The sequence below is a fragment of the Pituophis catenifer genome, unplaced genomic scaffold (genome assembly GCF_029215685.1).
Source record: "Pituophis catenifer annectens isolate HBS135680 unplaced genomic scaffold, rPitCat1.0.hap2 SCAF_13, whole genome shotgun sequence".
NCBI classification, from domain to species: Eukaryota; Metazoa; Chordata; class Lepidosauria; order Squamata; family Colubridae; genus Pituophis; species Pituophis catenifer.
In genome coordinates, this window is record NW_027256893.1 from 5,888,737 (window position 1) to 5,905,484 (window position 16,748).

General features: G+C 42.4%; 1 protein-coding gene across 1 annotated transcript in view; it reads right to left on the minus strand.

The window, feature by feature from the left end:
• MBTPS1 (membrane bound transcription factor peptidase, site 1) overlaps window positions 1-16,748 on the minus strand; it is a 66,367-nt gene that overhangs the window by 25,825 nt on the left and 23,794 nt on the right. Inside the window, exons 10-14 of the mRNA XM_070952745.1 lie at window positions 16,156-16,317; window positions 12,794-12,938; window positions 7,724-7,912; window positions 5,763-5,935; window positions 4,869-4,984 (exon numbers count right to left, since the gene is read on the minus strand). Coding sequence (XP_070808846.1) covers window positions 4,869-4,984; window positions 5,763-5,935; window positions 7,724-7,912; window positions 12,794-12,938; window positions 16,156-16,317 — 785 coding nt within the window. The remainder of the gene's footprint in view (window positions 1-4,868; window positions 4,985-5,762; window positions 5,936-7,723; window positions 7,913-12,793; window positions 12,939-16,155; window positions 16,318-16,748) is intronic.

Genomic DNA, 16,748 nt, shown 5'->3' on the forward strand with positions numbered 1-16,748 from the left:
GATAGTCCTCGATTTACAACAATTTGTTTAGTAACCATCTGAAGTTACAACGGCACTGAAAAAAGTGACTTATGGCCATTTTTTACACTTATGACCATTGCACCATCCCCATGGTCATATGATTTACATCCGGATGCTTGACAATTGGTTCATACTTGTGACGGTTGCTGTGTCCCAGGATCCCCTTTTGCGACCTTCTGACAAGCATAGTCAATGGGGAAGCCAGATTCACTTAACAACCGTGTGACTAACTTAACAACAACTGTGGCAAGAAATGTCATAAAGTGGGGCAAAACTCACTTAACAAATTTCTCACTCAGCAACATAAATTTTGGGCTCAACTGTGGTCGAAAGTCGAGGACTACCTGGATTACTGTTGGTCCTATATCTAGACTGTCAGGGATTTTTTCCTCTCTCTGTCTTCCACCTTTCACCATCGTCACTGGATCCTAATTATATTGACTGCTTTACTTAAAAAAAATGACCATAGATCCCTCTTTCCCAGGGTGTTTTCCTCCAGATGGATTTGACAATTGTCCCCATCATATAACAGAAGTTGGATAAAAGATATCATTCTGGTGCTATTATTAAAAACAACCCCATTTTGGTTGCAACTAAAGATTTTTTTTTTTAATTTGATTTATATGCCGCCCTTCTCCGGAGACTCAGGGCGGCTTACAATGCGTTAAGCAATAGCCTTCATACTTTTGTATATTTATACAAAGTCAGCTTATTGCCCCCACAAACCGGCTCCTCATTTTACCTACCTTAGAAAGAATGGAAGGCTGAGTCAACCTTGAGCCTGTCAAGATTCGAACTTACTAATTGCAGACAGCTGGAGTTAAATTACAATGCATTAGTCTGCTGAGCTATCCAGGCTCCTTTTGAGTGTTGAACAGCATCTAACAAGCCACATCAGGAATGGCTGGTCGAGAAATTCAAGGCCATTGTTCCTTGAGCTCCACAAAGTGAGTATGTGTGTAGGTACATGGCCTAGGATCAGGGTTGAAATTCAAATTTTTTTCCTACCGGTTCTGTGGGCGTGGCTTAGTGGGCGTGGCAGAGGAAGGACACTGCAAAATCCCCATTCCCTTCCCACTCCTGGGGGAAGGATAGTGCAAAATCTCCATTCCCTCCCTACTCTGGGGCCAGCCAGAGGTGGTGTTTGCCGGTTCTCTGAACTACTCAAAATTTCCGCTACCGGTTCTCCAGAACCTGTTAGAACCTGCTGGATTTCACCCCTGCCTAGGATTATATTAGCCAAAACTTTCAATCTATTTGCACCAGACACAGCGTCCCTAATTCCCTTAGGAAAAAACAAACCCACCAACAAACATTTGATCTGTCCTTCATGAAATCATCTCCATTTAATGACCCCCATAATCCCTTGCGGGGTGGAGTCTGGGCAACTGAATGGAGCTGAGTGTTTACTGGCTGGACGCCCTTCCTGTTGCCAATGCAGAGTTATATTCAGCAGATCTATTCTCAATGTGCCCAGAGAGAGAAATATCTGCTTCTGCCTAGGATCGAACTCACAGCCTCCTGATTGTGAGGTGGGAGCTCCACCTCTAGGCTACCACCCAACTCATCTATTCTTCATGAAATGTAGCTTTTAATTCCCAGTGACAAAATAGTATCCGCCGGACTCAAACAACAACAAAAAAAGTGTCTAACTTTTAATTGCATGCTGCTTAGCAAATCAAAGCACGCCCTTTATGGTGACCAGCAACTTTTAAAAATGTCAGAAATGGAGAACAGAGGAAAAAACTGACCTTTAAATTAATAGCCTATCGTGGGGATCGTTGTTGGATCAGAAAGTTTGATTTAATGTCAAAAATAAAAATGAAAGCGTCAAGACAGTTTAAAACACAAATCCCCAAAGCTTAAGTTATGTACGTAGTCTGTCCATTTATAGACAGTTCTCGACTTCCAACTATTCATTTAGTGACCATTTGAAGTTACAACAGCACTGAAAAAAGGGACTTAGAATAGATGCTCGCGCTTACAACCGTCACAACAACATGACCACAATTTAGGCACTTGGCAACTAGCATGTATTTACAAGGGTGGCAGCCTCCCAATGTCAAGTGATCATCATTTTTGATCTTCTCAGCCAGCTTCAAAGTCAATGGGAAATGGCATAGGGCCTAGCTATCTTCGAGACCGCCTGCTGCCACCGACAATCTCCCATCGACCCGTGCGCTCCCACAGAGAGGGCCTCCTCGGGGTGCCATCAGCCAAACAGTGCAGGCTGGTGACCCCCAGGGGGAGGGCCTTCTCTGTGGGGGCACCTACCCTCTGGAATCAATTGCCTCCAGAGATAAGGAGAATCCAAGACCTCGGTGCCTTCCGCCGTGCCCTTAAAACCTTCCTTTTCCAGCAAGCCGGGCTGGCCTAATTTTTTTAAGTGTTTTTAAGTGTTTTGTTTATTGTTTTTAATTAATGGGGCCAAATTTATATATGTATATTTTAACTGTATTTTAATATTTGTACTTGATGTTTTTACTTGGCTGTTCACCGCCCTGAGTCCTCAGGGAGAAGGGCGGTATACAAATTCAAAATAAAATAAAATAAAAAAATAAAAATAAATGCCAGGTTCGCTTAACGACTGCATGTTTCACTTAACAAGCGTGCCAAAAAAAAAAAAAAGATTGTAAAATTGAGTGCAATTCACTTAACAACTGCCCTTGCTTAGAAATGGAAATTCTGGTCCCAATTGTAATCATAAGTCAAGGACTACCTGTACACATTATGACTAGGCTTATGTAGGAGAAGTGCATGCAGAGTTAAATATGTCATCAGCTTAGAATCCTTACGCTGCCACAAACAATTCAAATCCAACCCAGGGGTGAAATCCAGCAGGTTCTGATAGGTTCTGAAGAACCGGTGGCGGAAATTTTGAGCAGTTCGGAAACCGGCAAATACCACCTCTGGCTGGCCCCAGAGTGGGGTGAGAATGGAGATTTTGCAGTATCCTTCCCCCAGGAGTGGGGGAGTATCCTTCCCCTGGAGTGGGGAGGGAATGGAGATTTTGCGGTATCCTTCTCCTGCCATGCCCACCAAACCATGCCCACCAAGCCACGCCCACAGAACCGGTAATAAAAAAAATTGGATTTCACCCCTGGTCCAGCCCCTCTTATATTCCTTTGATCCTTTAGTGCTGATCATTAGATCCTTACTTATGGGCTTGAATAAATCTTCTGTGCTGCAACTTAAGTTATGGTCCTGATCCTTTGTGCCCAATAGGTTGCACAAATATTAAGATAAATGGGGCTGGAGAATTTGTGATCCATCGTCTCATCCCTTCCCTTTCTCTCAAGGAACCTCATCCCTTGCTTAAGAAGTCGGATGAACCTGTCATCATGTTAAGCCGTAATATGTTTTATTGGAGCCTAAAACAATATACTGGAGTCAGGAGAGGGATCGTTTTGTTAATTCGGGGTTGGAGTAAGTCCGTGTTTGTGAACCCAGCTTTAGGCTCCTTATGAATACTAAAATCTGTGTACTTTTCACTCTAGCCTGCATATCAACACCCTTAATGTTCTTTTCTATGATAAAAGGACTGAATGTTAAATAGCTGTTCAAAAAGGTCAAGAGAAAATCTTGACACTGTAAATCAAAGATAATAAAAGCCCTAAAATAGAACAGCCTTAATGAACTCTTATCGAATAACAATGACAACGTTGCATTAAGGAAGCACTTAAGATTCAGGACCTGAAGTTCATTTCTTAAGTGTTTCAACAACCTGATAATTATAAAGAACAATCTTCTGTTATCAACTTTGAAAGATAGTAATTGGAATTTTCATATTAAAACATTCAAATATAGCTACCAGTAGCAGAGCACACTTCAAAATTGGTGCCCTATTAGACATCAGTTTCAAGTACTATTCTTTCATTTTCTTTTACTATAAGTACCCGCATTTTTTGGTCTATAAAATGCACTCCCCCCCCCAAAGTGGATGGAAATGTCTGTGCGTCTTATAGAGTGAATGTTGCCGAAGCCCCGCCCACCCGCTGGCCCCCACCCGCCGGCCTCTGACTCCCAGCAATTTACCTCCTTGCAGCAAACAGCCTGGTCAGCTTCAGCACAGCCTGATTTAGCACGAGCAGCTGATTGGCGGTTGGATCGGCCTCCCGGAATACCACCTATCAGCTGTTCCAGGTTGCAGGGATTGCCGTCACATGCCCAATTTTCAGCCTCCACGCGTCCCGTTTTGTTCTGGCCCACCGTTCGGCTGCGATAGGCGGCGACGATCCCCACTGCCTGGAACGGGCCAAAAATGGGACACGTGGAGGCCGAAAACAAGACATGCAGAGACCAAACATGGGGCATGCAGAGGGCGAAAATGGGGTGCGCGGAGGCGGTGATAGGCGGCAGTGATCCCTGCAGCCTGGAACAGCTGAGGCTGATTCAACCGCCAATCAGCTGCTCATGATAAATCAGGCTGTCCTGAAGCTGATTAGGCTATTTGCTGCAAGGAGGCAAATTGCTGGGAGGCAGAGGCAAATTTTTTTTCCCTTGTTTTCCTCCTCAAAAGCTAGGTGCGTCTTATAGTCTGAAAAATACGATAGATGGCATTGTCCACTTAAATTGAGCTGCAAAAAATGCACAAAATGAGGGATACCAGGTCTTGAGCACAATTTAGATCTGGCACGAAAAATAAATCCGTCCTCAGAGACATCCTTTTTACAGCTCAAATAGACATTTTTTATGCTTGAGTCCAGATTGTAGAACAGTTTGTTGTTTAGCAAATTATTAGATGATGCAAACCTGAATCTGCCTATCTTTGTTTTATGTTTTGAAATCCCAAACAAAGAGTTTTGCATATTCTAAAAGGAAATAAACACCGACTTTGAATTACCTACCATACTGACTGGCATCAAAGCATGTAAATGGTGAACCAAGTACTTCAATGAAATAGCCCATGCTTCTCAGATGTTGGTACATATCTCTGAAGTTGGTATGAATGTGGTCACCATTCCTAAAGAGGTGAACAAATCAAATATGTAGCCTAATCATCTCTCAAATCGCTTTTTGGTGTACCAGGAATTTAAAATATTTTTTTATGGAATGAAATTCTTGGGGAAGGAAGAGAAGGGGGAGATGAGGAAGAGGGGAGAGAAAGAGAGGAGGAAGAGGAGATATTGCAAAAATTGAACTAAACGGACAACAGGAAGAACATTCAAAAAGCTCAGTATTGAAGTGTCATTATTTGCCAGGCTGCATAAACTTGTAACAAGAAGTAAAAATAGCAAATAAAATCTAAAACTGAACAAACTAAATATTTATAGTCTCTCTCTCTCTCTCTCTCTCTCTCTCTCTCTCTCTCTCAAACGATTTTATCAAGATACTGAAAGAACATAAGCACTGCTTTCCTATATATGATTATATTTTAACTTGAAAATAAATTGCCAATCGGTTGAAGTGCAAATTTAGAAAGTATTAGAAGACTTTTAAACCAACAGCCCAGAATTAGAAGACTTTTTCAAAGAAGCCAAACCTTATTCACGAGTTTCAGCAAAGGTATGTTTATTCTTACCTTGTTTAAAAAGGTAGGTTTTTATTACCTAAATACACATTGTACTTATTTGCAAGAAGAAATGTAGCTATAGATGCATAGTTTTTTCAAGCAGGGTATTATCTTCAGAATAAAAATCACTAAGAATGGATAAGAATTTACACTGAGCTAATTGCATTCCTTGACATGTCAATCTTATCATCCATAAATAATTATCGGAGCTGTATAAAGATAAACATACCAATCTAATGGATCATTCTTCATTCTTAAATTATCCCTTGGAAAGTATCCCGGTGGATAGCAAAGATTGTGATACTGATCCCACAAGATCCGCTTATTCCGAGGGGGGGTTGGGACAATTTTCACTTTGACGGGGAGTTTCACGGTTGAAGTTTGCTCAGCACCAACTTTTGACTGAAAACAAGCAAAACAAAATCAAACCAGTTTCCTGAAGAAACCCCATTTTTGTAATCCAATCTACCAATAATATCCATCCAGACGTAACTACCACGCTGTTCCATTTCAGGGCAAGCAATGCTATACAAAAAGAGAACAATAATAAGGAACAGCAAACCCAAGAAATTAAGGCTTGAGATAAGAAAGAGAGGAAATAGATCTACATGGTTAATGCCAACAATGTTTTGCAACACCTCTTCATAATTTCCTCTTCTTACAAACCAGCCTTGTTTCGATCATATCCATATAGTTTCCTATGCATATTTTAACTGAAGGAAGCAAATACCCTTCAGTTATCGGACCAGAGGTGGGTTTCAGCAGGTTCTGACCAGTTCTGGAGAACCGGTAGTGGAAATGTTGAGTAGTTCAGAGAACCGGTAGTAAAAATTCTGACTGGCCCTGCCCCCGTCTATTCTCTGCCTCCCAAGTCCCAGCTGATCCAGAGGAAATGGGGATTTTGCAGTAATCTTCCCCTGGAGTGGGGAGGAAATGGGGATTTTACAGTATCCTTCCCCTGCCACGCCCACCAAGCCAAGCCACGCCCACCAAGCCACGCCCACAGAACCAGTAGTAAAAAAATTTGAAATCCACCACTGTATTGGATGTTTATGCATTTGTGCTTTTGAACACTTAAAAGTAACTTTTCAGGGCCCTTTCAAAAGTACTAAAGATTCTTAGACCACAGACTCTGATCTTGTTAGAGAGTCAGTGTTGTGTAGTGAGAAGTTATCTTCTTTGGAGATCCCAACCAATGGATGCTCACGTTATACAATGAGTCTGCAAGTCCTTCTTCAGCAGTTTGGTGTCCAGGGCAAGGGTGTCAAACTCAAGGCCTGGGGTCCGGATCCAGCCCACAGAATGCTTCGATCTGGCCCACGGGGACGCCCTGGAAACAGCAAAGGACTGGCCCGCGGTGCCTCTGCCAGAGAAAACGGAGCTCGGGAGGTCCGTACACGGCTCTCCGGAGCTCCGTTTTCGCTGGCAGAGGGTTGCAGGAAGCCGTCGCAGCTGAAAACGGAGTTCTGGAGCCCGTTTCCGTTGGCAGAGCACCCGGGCCGCCACAGGCACCCCCAACACGAATGATGTCGAGCTGGCTACGCCCACCCCGGCCCCCCAAGGTCAAACCCAACCCTGATGCGGCCCTCAATGAAATTGAGTTTGACACCCCTGGTCCAGGGCATCGAGCATCCATACATCAAAACAGGGGTGAAATGTAAAATTTGTTACTACCAGTTCTGTGGGCGTGGCTTGGTGGTGGTGGTGGGTAGTGTGACTGGGTGGGTGTGGCCAACTTTTTTTTAAAAAAAACTTTTCAAAGCATTTTTTCTATTGCTTTGAAAAGCCTCTGCCGATCAGGCAACTCAGCTGGGATCGTCAGAGACTTTTCAAAGTATTTTTTTTACCACCTCTTCAGCCAAGAGGTTGCAGAAAAAAAATGCTTTGAAAAGCCTCTGACGACTCCAGTTGAGCTGCGCGATCCTCAGAGGCTTTTTTTTTTACTTTTAAAAGCATTTTTTCGTCGGAAGAGGTTGTAGAAAAAATGCTTTTAAAAGTAAAAAAAAAAAAAGCCTCTGATGATCGTGCGGCTCAGCCAGGCATGGTGGGGGCAGGGATTTTTGCTACCGGTTCTCTGAACCACCACCCGCCATCGCTACCAGATCAGGTGATCCGGTCCGAACTGGGAGCATTTCACCCCTGCATCAAAACAAGGCAAAGGTTTGTTTTTTTAAAAAAGATTCAGCCAACCTCATTCTCTGCTGGGGAGGAAATGGTGATCATGACGTGACCTTGCGCTATGCCTTCCCAAGCGGCTGCTTTCTTGGCGACGGAGATGGAAATGGCGAGGTACCCTGACCAGGGCCATAAAACAGGAGAATAGGAGAAGGCCACCTCAATGTAATCTCCGTTTTGTGGCAAGTACGGCTGCCAATCCGGCTACAAAGGATAAAATAGAAAGCAAATGGATCAAAACACTGAGGCTGCAGGTGCTAAAGAACGGGAGAAGCAGAACAGTGAATACAACAATGGTTAGAACACAGAATATAAAACATAGTATAACGTAGAATAACAAGAGTTGGAAGGGGCCTTGTAGGTCATCTAGTCCAGCCCCCTGCTACAGTAGGAAACCCCATACCATTCCAGACAAGCGGTTGTCCGGTCTCTTCTTAAAAACCTCCAGTGATGCTTAGATGGATATATTTTAACAATCTAAATCATTAGTTATTGTAAACATTTAAAAAATATTTTAACTATTGCTCCCATTTTATTCATCTTCATTACTTTACAACAATCATTTTTATTTTTTGGCTGTTAATTCCAACATAATCATTTTATTTTACTGTTAAACTCATCATCATCACCTTTATTTCTGTTGTTAAGTCCAACTTAAAGGAAGAGAAAAATGGAATGATATTTGGTTAGGATCTAAGATTTCAGTAACGGATTTTGGGGGTAATGGCATAATTGATAGAATTTAGAGAAATAATTGTGTAAAATATTAAGTTGGATTAATTGGAAGTTAAGAATTGTTAGTGTTTTGTACTAATTTGTGACCGGATCAATGCTTCGTTTTGGAAAAGATGTGTTTTATGTTTGTGTTTTAAAAAAATTAAAGCAAAAATTCAAAAAAAAAAAAAAAAGCCTCCAGTAATGGAACACCTACAACTTCTGAAGGCAAGCTGTTCCACTGGTTAATTTTTCTCACCTAGGAAATTTCTCCTTAGTTCTAGGTTGCTTCTCTCCTTGATTGGTTTCCATCCATTGTTTCTTGTCTTGCCTTCAGGTGCTTTGCCCCCCTCGTCTTTGTGATAGCCCCTCAAATACTGGAACATTGCTATCCTGTCCCCCTAGTCTTTCCTTTCATTTAGTTAGTTTCATATGTCACACTCAGCCATTATGTGGTTTGCTTTTTATTTTAGTTTTGCTTGAGGTTACAGCAAATAATCTGTCACATTGAGGCAAACGTGATCATTTGGAAAAAATTAAGTGAAATGCTTAATTTTCTGGATTGCATCCACTAATGCAACTTCTCAGAAGAGACAATAAATTAAAGGAATAGAATGAGGCAATAATAAGCCCAGGGGATACAAACATACAGAGTTTTTAAAGTGGAATTCTTTTCTTTTATAAGTTACAACTCCAGCTTCACCTCCTCAGGACGACTGAAAGCCAGCCCACCTTGTGAAAAGACAGGTGTGACCAGCTTGACCAGTCTAAACTCCTTTTGGAAATAGATGAAACCAAACCATCTTTAAATAAATAAATAAATAAATAAATTTATTTCTATACCGCCCTTCTCCCGAAGGACTCAGGGCGGTGTACAGCCTATTAAAAACACAAAAGACAAACATCAGTTAAAAATAATTAAAATTATTACATAGTTTCGGCTCAGATTTAAAACCCCAAAAATTTAAAACACCCAATTTAAAAATCATTACATTGATAGCCGGGCCTGGCGGAACAACAGGGTCTTGAGGGCACAGCGAAATACACGGAGGTCGGAGATCTTACACATTTCCGGAGGCAGTTCATACCACAAGGCAGGGGCTCCCACAGAGAAGGCCCTCCCCCTGGGTGTCGCCAGCCGACATAACTTGGCCGATGGCACCCTAAGGAGACCCTCTCTGTGGGAGCGGACTGGTCGGTGGGAGGCTGTTGGTGGCAGAAGTCGGTCTCGAAGATACCCGGGTCCTATGCCTTAAAAATGGACTTTTTCAGCAAAAGCTTGACCCGTTTTCTAGAAGGCATCTTATTCCTTCCTTTCTTTTGGGAAAGGCAGGAATTCACTCTCTTCCCATTTAAAGGGGAATCATTATGATTTATTTTTTTTATTTTTTTTTTGTTTGCAAGGCAATGCATATTCCTCATCGAACCATAGGATTAATGCTTCAAGCCCTTGTTTGCTAAAGAACACTCAAGGTATGGCAGAAACATATTCTCAAGGCTTAGCCTTCCTAGGTGGGTTACCAAGCTGGAGCTTCATAATAACAAGGGTTATTCTAATATATTACATTCCAAACCCACTAAATGCCCCCTTTTAAGATTAAGCCTTGATTAGAGAATTGAGATATTTGATCGTGAATGTATTAACAGCAGCTAGAATTGTGTTTGCTAAAAATTGGAAAAATTGAGAAAATGCCAACGCAAGATGAAATTATTAAGAAAATAATGGGATGTGCGGAAAAAAGAGCCAAGGTGACACAGTGGTTAGAGTGCAGTACTGCAGCTACTTCAGCTGACTGCTAGTTCAGCAGATCAGCAGATCAAATCTCACCGGCTGAAGGTTGACTCAGCCTTCCAGCCTTCCGAGGTGGGTAAAATGAGGACCCAGATTGTTGGGGGCAATATGCTATTTAGTATACTGTCTTTGGTGTAAGCCATCCAGAGTCCTCGGAGAGTGGGCGGCATAGAAATATGAATAATAAAATGAGTAAATTGACATTTGAAATTAGAGAACAAGAAGATAAACAATATTATAAGATATGGGATCTATTTTACCAATGGTTAGATAAAAAGACATGGAAACGAAATATGATAGATATTTTTCTAATGCAAGAAATGTAGAATTATATAAAATACAATATAAAGATGTATTGTTATTGGAATGATTTAGGAGAATGAATGGCATAATACAAATTAACTCAAACCTGGGATCATTTTTCTGAAATGAGGGAAGTAACAGCCATAGTTAAACATATGATTAATGAGGATAATAATACATGGATATATATGAATAGAGTGAAGATGCACAAAAGATTTGTAACCAACTGACACACTGTTTGTATTTGTATTGAAGATGGTTTTTTATTTGTTTTTTTATATATTTGTTTAAAAATAATTTTTTTGTCAAGATTAAGCCTTGAGGCAAAAGAAACCTGAATGATTTGATCAAAGACCGTAACACTGCATTTTCTAATGTGATGGCACAATTATATCTGAACCGGACATAACATTTCTCTGTTCCAAACTGACTGCAATGCATTAAATGCATTAAAACAAATGACATTGCAGAATTCATCTGCTCCACTAAAGATCGTTCTAAAGAAATGACCTGGCAAAGAAATCCTGATTTATATCCATGCTTCTTGATATAAAATGGAAAGAGCTGAACCCAGGTACAGGAGAGTCCTCAACTTACGACCACAACTGAGCCCAAAATTTCTGTTATTGAGTGAGTTTTGCCCCATTTTATGGCCTTTTTTTGCCCCAGTTGCTAAGTGAATCACTGCGGTCCTTAAATTAGTAGCACCGTTGGTAAGTGAATCTGGCTTCCACATTGACTTTGCTTGTCGGAAAGTCGCAAAAGGGGGAATCACGTGACACCGGGACACTGTGACTGTCACAAACATGACTCAGTTGCCAAGTGTCCAAATTTTGATCACATGACTTTACTACAACGGTCGTAAGTGTGAAAAACAGTCATAGGTTTTTCAATGCCGTTGTAACTTTGAACGGTCACTAAATTATACTATCTGTAGTTCTCAACTTACAACCGCTTGTCACGTCACCGTCCAAAGTTACAACAGCCCTGAGAAAATAACTTACAACTGGTCCTCGAATTTACAACCGTTGCGATCCCCTCACAGTCACATGTTCAAAATTCAGGGGCTTGGCGTGTGTTTACGACGCCTGCAACATCCGGAGTCGTTGTGATTGCCATTTCTGATCTTCCCAGCAGGCTTCTAACAAGCAAAGTCAATGGCGGAAACTGGTTTGGCTGAACAACTCTGCGATTCGCTTAATAACTGCAATGATTTGTTTAACAACGGTGACAAAAAAAAGGTCATAAATCAGGCGCAACTCGTTTAACAACCGCCGTCGTTAGCAACAGAAATTTTGCTCCCAATTGTAGCCGTAAGTCAAGGACTGACTCTAAAGTTAAATGGACTTCAATCTGTTGATTGGAGCAATGGATCTGACTTCCCTTTTGAGTTTGCACAGTTAGGATCGTCCTAAATCGGATGTCGGCAACCCGCGGCTCCAGAGCCGCTTGCTCCCTATGCCATCACCTGCTGGCCCCACCCCTCACCCTCCCCTCCCAGTCAGAGAGGGGAAGAGAGGGAGCGGGGGGGGAGATACAGAGAGGGGGGAGAGAGAGAGGGAAAGGGGGGAGAGATACAGAGGGGGGGGGGAGAGAGGGGAAGATAGGAAGAGGGGGAGTTACAGAGAGATACAGGGAGAGGGGGAGAGAGACATAGATACAAAGAGAGATGGGGAGGGAGGGAGAGAGAGTGGGAAAGAGAGGGAGAGAGAGATACAGAGGGGGAGAGAGAGGGGGGAGATAGAGAGGGAGAGAGACACAGAGAGATAGATAGGGGGGGGGGGCGGGAGAGAGGTTGTGGTTCCTGGTTCTCTACTCTAATGACCGGCTGAGTAGGCATGGCTGGGGAGGTCATGTGACTGGGAGTGAGTGATGTCGAGTTGGCCCCGCCTACCCAGGTTTTGTGGTTCCCGGTGTTTTTTTTTTCTGTGGGAAACGGGTCCAAATGGCTCTTTGAGTGTTTAAGGCTGCAGACCCTGTCCTAAATTGTCTCAAGTGTCGTGAGAAGAAGAAGAAGAAGAAGAAGAAGAAGAAGAAGAAGAAGAAGAAGAAGAAGAAGAAGAAGAAGAAGAAGAAGAAGAAGAAGAAGAAGAAGAAGAAGAAGAAGAAGAAGAGGAGGAGGAGGAGGAGGAGGAGGAGGAGGAGGAGGAGGAGGAGGAGGAGGAGGAGGAGGAGGAGGAGGAGGAGGAGGAGGAGGAGGAGGAGGAGGAGGAGGAGGAGGAGGAGGAGGAAGCAGCAGCTGTCATTCAGCCTGGCTAGGTTCTTCCAGCTCTTACCTTGTCTATGATTCTTCCAGTGACTCCCATTCCATTCAGGATGGTGACGTTGACAATCGTGGGCATGCCTCCGTAGTAGATGGGCTGAGAGCAATAGGGCCACATGTAAGGGCATTCCGTCAAGTCAATGTAACTTGGACTCAAGCTAAAAGGAAAATACAATGGGGCAGGCATAAACAGGTGATGAGAAATAAAGATACACGAAATACTTTTTATCTTTCACTGTCCAATGAGGCTTTACACTGAAAATATACAGGTAGTCTTCTAATTATAACTATAAACTTAGTGACCGAAGTTACAACGGCACTGAAAAAAGTTACTTATGTCCATTTACATTCAGATGCTTGACAACTGATTCATGTTTATGATGATTGCAGCATCCCGGGGTCATGGGATCTCCTTTTGCGACCTTCTGACAACCAAAACCAATGAGGGAGCCATATTCACTTAACAACCGTGTTACTAATTTAACAACTGCAGTGATTCCCTTAACAAACATGGCAAGAAAAGTTGTAAAATGGGGCAAAATTCACTTAATAAATGTCTCTTTAGCTGTTGTGGTCCGCCAGCAGCCTGTGGAGCTGGCAGCGGAGTCGGACAGTGAAGAGGCTGGGGAGGACAATGGGCCAGCCCTGGAAGCTGGGGAAGGCCCGGGTGAGAGCTCTGCATCAGAGGCAGAGATGGGGCCAGGGCCATCTGGGAGAAATGTGCAGACCCCGGAGCCTCCAGAGGCTGACAGCAGAGAGGCAGAGGAATAGGAGGAGCTGTTCCTAGTGCACACATGCGAAGAGCTGCCAGAAAGCAAGAGCAGCTAAAGCAAAAAGGACAACTCGGGAGTAAGGCCAGGAGATGACTGGTCCCACCCAGAAGGCTTAAAAGAGCAGCAAGGGCTCTTGGGATCTTTGTAGAAAAGCAACGTTGCTACATTTGTCGTCTCTTGCTTCTGAACTTTGTGGGGTTTTGCCAAGAAAAGCCTTTGGCAGGGTGCCAAAGAAGACAAAGGTTTGTGATAAGGCCAAAGGACTGTTTATGAAGGATTTGTTTTGGACTAAACTGAGAATGAAATAATTTTCAGCTGTTCTAATAAAATATGTTTGTTTAGGACAGATTGTGTCTGGTAATAACTACTTGGGCCTAGGTCACAACATTAGCAACAGAAATGTTGGGCTCAATTGTGGACGTAAGTCAAGGACTACCTGCCTACAGGTAGTCCTCAACTTACAACCATTCACTTAGAGACCTTTTGAAGTCTCAACACTGAAAAAAAATGACTGATGGCTGGTTTTCATACCTACGACCATTGGAACCACCCCCTCCATCATACAAACAAAATTTGGGTGCTTGGCAACTGGCATAGACTTATGACAGCCCACCGTCCTATGGTCATGTGATCACCTTTTAAAACTTCCCAGCTGGCTTCTGAGAAGCAAACTCAATGGGGGTAAGCTGGATTTGCTTACTGACCAAGTTATTTGTTTAACAAGTGCAGTGAGTCGCTTAACAATCGTGTCAAAAAGGTCATAAAAAGGGTTTGTAAAACTCGCTTAGCAACTGTCTCAATTATGGCCATAAATCAAGGACTGCCTGTATAACACAAATCAAACTATGCTCTTGATGAATTTGAATAAATGTAGAAATCATTAGAATTTAGGACAATGTTTAGGACTCAAGTAACTGTTTGACAGATGATTGACAACTATGTTACACGTTCACCTAAAATAGAGAATTTAGTCATGTTTTCATTTCCAAGAAAAAAAAAGATGAAGTTTTTTTTTTTGAGTTTTAACAGTGAAATAATGGCCCGTTTTTTAAAATTTATTTTAAAGTATATTGGGGCAGCTGATGCCGAACAATAGATAAGGGGCATAAAAACGGAACTATGCCATGCCCATTAATATAACATTTGGAAACCAGTCTTCCTTAACTAGCTGCCTTCTAGAAACAGGGGTCCCTATACTACCGGGCTGGTACCGGGCAGCAGCATTGCCAGAAACCAGGGGATGCAAACAAATGAAGCCCCATCCATGGGATGCAGGCAGTATGTGAAACCACGTCTGTTAGGATATGGTCTGAGCCTAACTATGTTGTCCAGGCAATATAAGTGTACTGTAACTTTAATCTGTAAATGTATTATGTGACTTTAATGCTGAGTCATGCTGTAATTAAGTAATGTCTGCTTATGAGAGTATTTAAGCAAGGTATTGTAACGTGTTCAGTTGCTGCTATGCTATGCTGCCATTGTGTATGAAGATGATGAGATGATGAAGCTGCTATGATAAGCTACCATTGAGAGGAGTTGTTATCTGCTAATCATCGGTTTGATGGATCTGCAACCATCGTGGTTTGTGAACCAGAGTGAGTTTGTTATTCTAACCAACTACTGTTTGTTGGGTAAGAAGATTCTGTAACTACTGGACTGATTTACTGGCAAAGACTTGGAATTTGTTTAAAGACTATGAGACTGTTTTTCTACTATAAAGTAAGCTTTTGATAAACCAGTTTGCATAACTCTTATTCATTGCTCTCAGCAACGTTTCCTTGTGCATTTACTCTGCTGGTTGGTAACACAACACCAATATCCTTAACAACGTCCCCTACGGTCCGTGGAAAAACCTCTCTCCACAGAACTGGTCCCTGGTGCCCAAAAGGTTGAGGACCGTCGTTCTAGAACCACAACCAATACATTAAGGAAGACAGCATCATAAAATCTTAAACAGTCCCCTGCTCAATCGACATACAGACCTCTGCCTGATCTGGTCCCAGTCTATTGTAGCTATCTAAGATTTACAGATTAACAGAGTTGGAGGGGACCTTGGAGATCATCTAGTCCAACCCCCTGCCCAAGCAGGAGACCCTACACGATTTCTGACAGAGGGCAGTCCAGTCTCTTCTTGAAAGCCTCCAGGGATGAAGTTCCCGCAACTTCCGAAGGCAACTTCTCTTCCATCGGTTGATTGTTTTTACTGTCAGAAAATTTCTCCTCATTTCTAGGTTGAATCTCTCCTTGTTCAGTTTCCATACATTATTCCTTGTCTGGCCTTCAAAGGTGCCTTGGAAAATAGCTTGACCCCCTTCCTCTCTATGGCAGCCCCTCAAATATTGGAAGACTGCTATCATGTCTCCCCTGGTCTTTCTCTTCACTAGACTAGCCATGCCCAGTTCCTGCAACTGTTCATCGTATGCTTTAGCCTCCAGCCCCCTAATCATCCTGGTTGCTCTTCTCTGCATTTTTTCTAGAGTCTCAACATCTTTTTTAAAGTGTTGAAACACATAGGAAAAGAAAAACAGGATTTGCAGCTCGCTTATTTATTTATCCAACGGAAAGGTCTAGGTTTGAGCCATTTGCTTGGAAAGAAACTCACCTGGCCTGGGGCTTGTAATTGTTGAGAATCTGATAGGCTCTGAGAAGATCAAGTTTGCCATGCCCTTGTTCAAACATGTTGACCCCGGGAAGCCGGCGTGCTGAAGCGATCAGAGCCTGTTTCATGCTAGCTGGGTTCACCATTTCACGCTTCGGAACTGTGCTGAAAGCCATAAACAGCTGAAATGTTATACGCGGATTGTGCTAAAGTTACCTATCTCTTCTCACTTATGGCTAGAACCATATTGCTTGTATCTTTACAATTTATATTGTTTTATTTGTTTCCTAGTACGATTTGATTGCTTATTAGTAACCTATGACTATTACTAAGTGTTGTATCTTATGATTCTTGATGAATGTATTTATTTTTCTTTATGTACACTGATGCACCAAAGACAAATTCCTTGTGTGTCCAATCACACTTGGCCAATAAAGAATTCCATTCCATTCCATTCCATTCCACCCCTCCCCACTATTCTATTCTATTCTATTCTATTCTATTCTATTCTATTCTATTCTATTCTATTCTATTCTATTCTCTATTCTAAATAGGGACGCGGTGGCTCAGTGGCTAAGAGTCTGAGCTTGTCGATC